General features: G+C 43.2%; 1 protein-coding gene across 1 annotated transcript; it reads left to right on the forward strand.

Moving 5' to 3' along the window:
- The first annotated feature begins 531 nt into the window (after nt 1-531).
- On the forward strand, nt 532-6,026 carry LG06H2orf69 (linkage group 06 C2orf69 homolog). Its single transcript, XM_073633227.1, has 2 exons — nt 532-869; nt 5,047-6,026. Exons 1-2 carry the CDS (start codon nt 633-635, stop codon nt 5,875-5,877), a joined length of 1,068 nt encoding a protein of 355 aa, XP_073489328.1. The 5' UTR covers nt 532-632; the 3' UTR covers nt 5,878-6,026.
- The last annotated feature ends 2,432 nt before the right edge of the window (nt 6,027-8,458 follow it).

The following is an 8,458-nucleotide window of genomic DNA, read 5'->3' on the forward strand; positions in this document are numbered from 1 at the left end:
GGCGAAGGAACATCACTTCCGTTACCAATTCTGACGGGTCGCCATTGTTCCGTCAGAAATGGTAACGGAAGTGACGTTCCATCGCCGCCATCTTGCTACACCCCACACTCCTCCACAGTAGGGATACACCGAAAAGGGAGCAAGCGGACATCTTGTTACACCCACCGGTGTTCTGCATTATACACTTATTTATAACAGTAAAGTGAGTTTATATAGTGCCATACAGTACTTAGAACTCCGTATAATTGTTTAGATGTTGAATTTTAAAAGCTGTCAGATTAGCAAACCTGTGAGATCAGCAGGCTTGCCGCTGCTTTTATAATTCAACGTCTAAACAGTCAGATGGAGTTCTTGTATTGCACTATACAAACTCACTTTACTGTTAAAAATAAGTGTAAAATGCAAAACTTCAGTGGGTGTAACAAGATGTCGGCTTTCCCCCTTCTCATGTATCCTTAATATGGATTATGGAGGAGTGCGGGGTGCAGAAAGATGGCGGCGGCGACGGAACATCACTTCCGTTACACATTCTGACGGGTCGCCTAATCTGACGAAACACCATATTTGACGGGACATCGGCCCTGATAACGTACAGCGCAAAGAAATGTCTGCACACAGGGGGAACTGAGTACATGCGCAGCTTAGTGAGAGCGCTGAGCTCGGCGCGCCGCCTGCTGCTCCACACAGTGTCCGGACTGATCAGTATGTGTGCGGGGGCGAGCGCCGCGTCCACCGATCTCCCCGCATTGTACACACTAAAGGCGGTGGCTGGAAGTGAGCCCAACAAGTGTAATGATCTCCTCTTCTCCTTTCCCCGGGACCGAGCCCAGAGGCCGCACCATGTCATCTACTTCCCGGGAGACGTGCAGGTGAGAGGATGGTGGCCATTGGGGCGACCCTTGTGTGAAGGCTCATGCCAATGACCCCTTCATTTTTATTAGATGGCAGAGAAAGCTTGGTGTCAGGGGCATGCATGGAAAATTTAGGATCTGGTCATCTTTACAGGTTCATCTGACCTTTTCCTAACTACAGGTGCAGCTCAAAAAGTGATCATCAAAAAGTTTTACAGTTTCACAGCCTTATCATTGCCGCCTATCAGTGTCTATACGTGCCACCTGATCAGTGCTTATCAGCAAGTGCCACCTGTCAATGCCAGTCAGCGCAGCCTCATCAGTGTCACCTATCAGTGCCGCCTGTCAATGCCAGTCAGCGCAGCCTCATCAGTGTCACCTATCAGTGCCAGTCAGCGCAGCCTCATCAGTGTCACCTATCAGTGCCAGTCAGCGCAGCCTCATCAGTGTCACCTATCAGTGCCGCCTGTCAATGCCAGTCAGCGCAGCCTCATCAGTGTCACCTATCAGTGCCGCCTGTCAATGCCAGTCAGCGCAGCCTCATCAGTGTCACCTATCAGTGCCGCCTGTCAATGCCAGTCAGCGCAGCCTCATCAGTGTCACCTATCAGTGCCGCCTGTCAATGCCAGTTAGCGCAGCCTCATCAGTGTCACCTATCAGTACCGCCTGTCAATGCCAGTCAGCGCAGCCTCATCAGTGTCACCTATCAGTACCGCCTGTCAATGCCAGTTAGCGCAGCCTCATCAGTGTCACCTATCAGTACCGCCTGTCAATGCCAGTCAGCGCAGCCTCATCAGTGTCACCTATCAGTGCCGCCTGTCAATGCCAGTCAGCGCAGCCTCATCAGTGTCACCTATCAGTGCCGCCTGTCAATGCCCATCAGCGCAGCCTATCAGTGCTTATCAGCGCAGCCTCATCAGTGTCCATCAGCGCTGCCTTATCAGTGCCCCCTTTTTACTTTTCGGTCTTTTTTTGCTTGGCACCAGGCCTGAGCAATTCTTATTGCCTGACGCCCCGGACATGTAAGTTCTGGGTGCTGGACAGCTGATTTGAAGCCCTGCATTCCACAGAGTGTGTGCACTTCCCTTCCCATTTCTGGGACAATCGAGTAGGGTTGAGCGCTGCTCAGCCATTCACAGGAAGCTTTGTATTTTATGAACAAATACAACAAATATATGATACATCCTGTGAATGGCTGAGCAGCGCCGTTCACATTAGAGTGTGACACTATTAGTCTACAATATTGCATGTTTTTACAATATTCTAATTTTCCGAGATACTGAATTTTGGGTTTTCACTAGCTGTAAGCCATAATCCTCAAAATTAAAAAAAAAAAAATGCTTGAAATATATCACTTTGTGTGTAACGAATCTATAATATAGGAGTTTCACTTTTTGAATTGAATTACTGAAATACATTTTTTTTTTTTTTTTTTTTTGATATTCTAATGTTTTTTGATGCACCTGTATCTGCATTCTATTGACTGTATAAAGGGAAAAGCAAAAAACAAAGCCCTATATCAGTGATTGCGAGCCTTGGCACCCCAGATGTTTTGGAACTACATTTCCCATGATGCTCAACTACTATGCAGAGTGCATGAGCATCATGGGAAATGTAGTTCCAAAATAATCTGGGGTGCCAAGGTTCGCCATTACTGCCCTATACACTGACTGTCTGTACACAGATCCCCTACCATCTGTGTATGCGAAGCTCCTCTGTCCCATCTGTATGCAGATCTTTCTAGCCCTGATGGTTTGTCCATTTACAGGAGTGATGATCAACTTAGCAGTTTCGAGGTCCTCAAGTGTGGCCCTCAACACTGCCAGAGGGCTGCACAATAGCAACACATTCTCACACCTCAATGTCCAAAGGTTTTGGTCCTGCAGCATTTTTTTGCAGCATATTGCACTACTTTACAAAAATGCACTGCACTGTATTGAATTGCATGGTATTACGGTACCATGCAATCCAGTTCAGGCAAACACACTGAGTTTGATCTGCATTTAGGGTGTTAGGATTATATTAACACCCGCAGCAGATCACACACCCAATCATTTTAACATGGCGTGGGAAATGTGGGTTTCTGCGTTCTGGTGTGAACAAGAGCTAATATCTTTGATAGCATTAAAGGGGAGTTCCGCCCATCTGATTCCTCCCCCCCTCCGGTGCCACAATTGGCACCTTTCAGGGGGAGGGGGGTGCAGATACCTGTCTACTACAGGTATTTGCACCCACTTCCTGGAATAGATTCCCGCGGGAGTCAAGCCCCCTCCCGCACCCCCCCGCTGTCTCCTGGGAAACACACAGGTCCCAGGAGATAGCAGGGACCACTTAGGACGCGCAGCGCGACTCGCACATGCGCAGTAGGGAACCGGGAAGTAAAGACGCAACGCTTCACTTCCTGATTCCCTCACAGAGAATGGCGGCGACGGCAGCAGCCGAGAGCCGAGCGATTGATCGGCTTCGGCTGCCGACATCGCTGGACTCCAGGACAGGTAAGTGTCCATTTATTAAAAGTCAGCAGTTGCAGTATTTGTAGCTGCTGGCTTTTAACAATTTTTTTTTAGGTGGACTCCCTCTTTAAATTTGTTTTGGTATATTTTGTTGCTGTAAATATGCATTTGATAAATAACGCCGCAAATATTGTGCCACATAAAAAAAAATGCTACAACCATTTTATTCTCCAGGGTTTGTATGGAAAAAAGTGATAAAAATGTCATATGGGTACAGTGCTGCATGACCGTGCTATTGTCATTCAACGTGTGACAGTGCTGAAAATTGGCCTGGGCAGGAAGGGAGTGAAAGCGCCCAGTAGGCAAGTGGTTAAAGCCTAGCTGGCCAAGACGTATTTCATTCACTAGTCCAGTGGCAGTCAACACTGTTATAAACTCCATGTAGCATCAGCTGCATACAGTATACAGGGCTGTGTTTCAGCAGTGGTACGGGGACTGCCAATCCTGTTCCTGGGACAAAATTGAGTCAGGCTGAACACTGCTCAGCCATTCACAGGACGTATCTTATTTTTATAAATAAATACAAGGTTTCAGCTGATTGGCTGAGTTTGAGAGGCGGGCAGTTAACAAAATTTCCTCCTTAGCCAATCAGAGGAAACCTTGTATTTATTCATAAAATACAAAGCCTCCTGTGGCTGAGCATCCCTACTCAATTTTGTCCCAGGAATAGCATGATAAATTTCCATACCACTACTGGAACACAGTCCTGTATACTGTATGTAGTTGGGGTTTATACAGCATAAAGAAATGAATTTGCTTGGGCCAAACAAACTATTTAAAGTCCAAAAAATTCCTGGAGTTGGACTTTAATATCAGTGTCATTGTAACTGACAAGGGGGGCACTCTTTGCATCTGAAGGAAAAGAAGTTTAACTTCCACATATGGAACAGCTTTTTTGTCTGAATTGCAATGAATAACTATTAATACTTATTAAAAATGAAATGTAGAGTGTTGATCCAGAGGGTATACAGTTGCCTGAGGCACTTGTCTGCTTTGGTGCATTTTGTTAACGTGCTTTATGGCAAGGCAGCCTATTTATTTAAATGAGCGGCCAATGAACCAAACTGGACAGGAAAACAAAGCTGCACTATTTTTTTTCTCTGCACACTACAACGAGAGGCAGTGTGTTTCACAGCACTGTACACTATTGTGAAAGGTGTAGCGTGTTGCGGCACTGCAATGAAAAGCAGCGAGTTGCAGTACTGTACACTACAACACAAGGTAGTGCATTGCAGAGGTTCACTGGGCTGCCATTTAAGGTAAATTGCACCCCTGCGCACCAGTACACATAACATGCACAATGGTGTCAATGTGCTCATGGTGTGTTTTTTTTCCAGTTGGAGCAAAATCAGACAATACTTCCCTCCCTTTTTTTTTTTTTTTTTTTTAAACCTTCCTTTGGATTAACTGCAGGTTTTTAGTGTATTTTTTGTTTTTGTCTTTTTAGTTGAACTTTTTTTTGGCCTATGTACTATATAAATGTGTATATACTGTAAATGTTTCTCTTTAATCAGTCACCATATTTATTTTAGTTTCCTATTCAACATGGGACATTTTTCAGTGCTAGCAATAAGGCTCGATGAGTGTTCTAAAGGTCAATCAGATGGACATTGATTTACAGGAACATGTAAAGAACCTATAACCCAGTTAATATTTATTCCCTTTTTTAATGTCACCTGCAGAATTACCGCAATGTCATGGCAGGCCACTCTGAAAACTTCCGATGGAAACGGTGGAGTCTTGAAGATATTGCAACTATCCTTTCTCAACGCTTCCCTACCAGTTACATATGGATTGTAAAACCTTCTCGCATGCATCTCCACAAATTCAGCTGCTATGACAATTTTGTGGAAAGTAACCTGTTCGGAGCCCCTAAACACAATGTGGAACTGATAGCTATTAGGCAACTTCATTCCTTACTCACTAATGCTTTCACTGTGGCACAACACCTTCTGATGTCTCAGAGTAACAAGTATGTTGTGAACAGTGACCACGATCATTCTGTGAGCCACACAGGTTCTGCATATTCCACAAATGGCTGCCATTTAAAGGAAGACCGTGTTAATCATTGCTCCAAGGACTCATCTGCTTATCTCGGTTCACCATCAGTAAAGGAGTCCCTGTCCTTCACTGTGATCGGATTCAGCAAAGGATGTGTTGTACTAAATCAGCTTCTACATGAACTGCATGAAGCTAAAAAAGATAAAGAATTCAATATATTTGTAGGCAATATTGAATCCATGTATTGGCTTGATGGGGGGCATTCAGGAGGCATCAATACCTGGATAACCTGTCCTGATATTTTGAAAGTATTTGCTCAAAGGCATATTGCAGTTCACAGCCATGTGACGCCTTACCAAGTTAGTGACTCTATGCGCTCCTGGATTGGGGAGGAGCACGGGAAGTTTGTAGAGCTTCTGAAAGAGTATAATGTAATGGTGAATGACCAGTTACATTTTGCCTATGAAGCACCTTCTTTGGATAACCATTTCAGAGTTCATGAAGTTTTCTAGATTAATCTTTAGAAGCGCAGAGCTCCACTTCAAATGTCAAAGAGCACACAGTGCTCCACGCAAATCTTCAGGTGCAAATGGATAATGGGTGCAGACCCCGACTCACCACCGTCCAATGCGAATAAAATGAAGAAATGGTCGCACTCTGAATTTCCAAAAAACTTGCTTGTTGTACCTTTATTGTCACAAGTGTATCAGACAAACACAGGACAGGCAGCTATCGCTTGTGAAACGCGTCAACTGCTTGTCCTGTGTTTGTCTGATACACTTGTCACAATAAAGGTACATCAAACAAGTTTTTTGGAAATTCAGAGTGCGACCATTTCTTCATTTTATCCACTTCAAATGTGTGTGCAGAATATTTGCAACCCTTCTATGTCGGCTCCTTCTAGTGTGTTTCTCATAGAATTTATGGAAAGCTCACTTGGGTTAACAACACAGGCAGGCCGGTTAGTGAGCCAAGCTGGAGCTGTCACAACTGCATTCAAGCTGGCGGGGAGAGTTGATCAAGTACTCTTCCACTCCACCCAGGTTTGAGCAAAATATTTGGCTGGACTTCTGCTTTTACTGATGAATGAAAAAATTCAGGCATGCTTCCAGTGATGTGACCCAAGTATATATATTTTTTTTCTAGTTAAACTTCATTGTTTCGTTACAAGACTAAAACATTACACAGTCATCGATTTTTGGAGCACATGCCTGGACTCTGCATGCAGTGCTGGATAATCATATGCCTATTTAATGGTGTGTAGACAATATAATATACAACGTCAAAGCTTGTGATCCCACCACTAAATCTCATCACTGTTTAGCAGCTTGCTACAATTTCATGTGCTCTTTCAGATACAGTAGCCTTTCCATTTTGCTCTAGTAGAGCTTGGTGGGTACAGATTGAAATAACTATAGAGACCTTTCCAGTGGTAACGATTGATCATTAAAATGATTTTGAATGCAATTCTTGCCATTAGTTAACACAATTGTGTTGAGATTGATAGTAAAATTCATGTTATGAAGAACTGTTTGTAACTAAAATGGCCACAGAGCATAATCTGCAACTTTTTGAGGTAAGTCTTCTTGTATTTATTGCTGACGTTCAAGTATGCAGATTTTCTTGGACCAGTGTAAGTGCCATACTTGTCTCATCCTCGTAGAAACTGGAAATCACTGTAGTAGTCACCGCTAGTACAGTGATCGCTGCTAGATCCCAGGTCCTTTGTCAAGCAGCTGCCCTGCTGTTTAGTGAACATGGGTTTGTCATTTAGGAGAAAGCTTTGTATTTTGTCAGTGAAGTTTACGTAAAGCATTGTCTGAATGAGGTGGAAATTGTGTCGTCACGGCCCGCCTTTCTACCTCGTTCAGAGAACACTTTTTGTATTCATTGAAAATTTGCAAATTGATCTCTGATTGGCACCCATGCCGAGCAAGCAACCTCCTATGTTCCCTAAGCAGCAGAGCAGCCACTCGGCATGGGATCCGGAACAAGCAGCGATTGCTGTTGTGTCTGCTACAATGATTTTCAGCTTCTAAAAGTATTTCACAGGTATGCCACATACATACTAACATTGATCTAAGCTGGACCAATGTAACTGCAAAAATATCTACAATCTAAACTTCAGCTTTAACTGCAGGAATTAAAATCTGTGGTCAGAAAAGGATAATTTCACTAAGGCTCTGTTCACACCTAGGTGTTTTATTGTCAGGCAGAAAAATCGCACGTTTTTTTTTTTTTTTGTTTTTTTTTGCTGCGTTTTTGTAAAGGTCAAAAGGTCACTAATGTAAAAAGCTGAAACCGCCTGTAATCTGCCAAAAAAAAAGCTCCTGAACTTTTTTTGCACTTCAGGCATTTTGCTTCAGATGACAAAACACTCAGATGTGAACAGGGACAAATTAAATTAATGGGATTTGTCTTGTTGGGCATTTTTAGAGCTGAGGCTTACAGCAGAAAAATGCCCAAAAACGCCTAGGTGTGAATAGAGCCTAAGGCTGAATTCACACCTAAGCGTTTTTAGCTCATAAGACGCCTGAAAAAAGCCCATTCATTTCAATGGCACCTGGTCACATCTGAGCATTTTGTCACCTGAAGCAAAATGCCTGAAAAATGCCTTAAGCTCAAAAAAGAACATGAGCTTCTTTGGGGCAGATTACAGGCATTTTTCTGCTTTTTACAATGGTGACCTGTGCAAAGTCGTGATACAAAACGCAATAGAAACGCATGACTTTGAAAAACTCAGGTGTGAATGCAACCTAAAAGTGCATTTATCCTTGAATTGGTTGTACTTGGGAATATCAGAAACTTCTCTATTATAATATCCTACTGTTCATTTAGGTGGGAGCTCTTCTGTTATTGGATATAAAATCCACTTCCAGGTTTTATGAGGTTTAAGTTAGTTGTAAAAACTTGTAATCTTTGTCCTTCATATTTGTTGTTGCATAATTAGTATAGGCTGTGCCTATAAGCTTTGCATATCTATAACATTCCGATTCTTAATGCTTTCTTCTTCCCTTTTTTTTCTTTTTCTTTTCAGTTTGTTTTTCAGACTGTAAATGGGGTCCCAGGTACAGGTCCTGATGTATGTGGTGC

The sequence above is a fragment of the Aquarana catesbeiana genome, linkage group LG06 (genome assembly GCF_042186555.1).
Source record: "Aquarana catesbeiana isolate 2022-GZ linkage group LG06, ASM4218655v1, whole genome shotgun sequence".
Taxonomy (NCBI): domain Eukaryota; kingdom Metazoa; phylum Chordata; class Amphibia; order Anura; family Ranidae; genus Aquarana; species Aquarana catesbeiana.

Coding starts and splice junctions, on each gene's coding strand:
- LG06H2orf69 (XM_073633227.1), top strand. CDS start 633: ATGCGCAGCTTAGTGAGAGCGCTGAGCTCGGCGCGCCGCCTGCTGCTC. Junction 870..5,046: donor ACTTCCCGGGAGACGTGCAG/GTGAGAGGATGG, acceptor TGTCACCTGCAG/AATTACCGCAATGTCATGGC.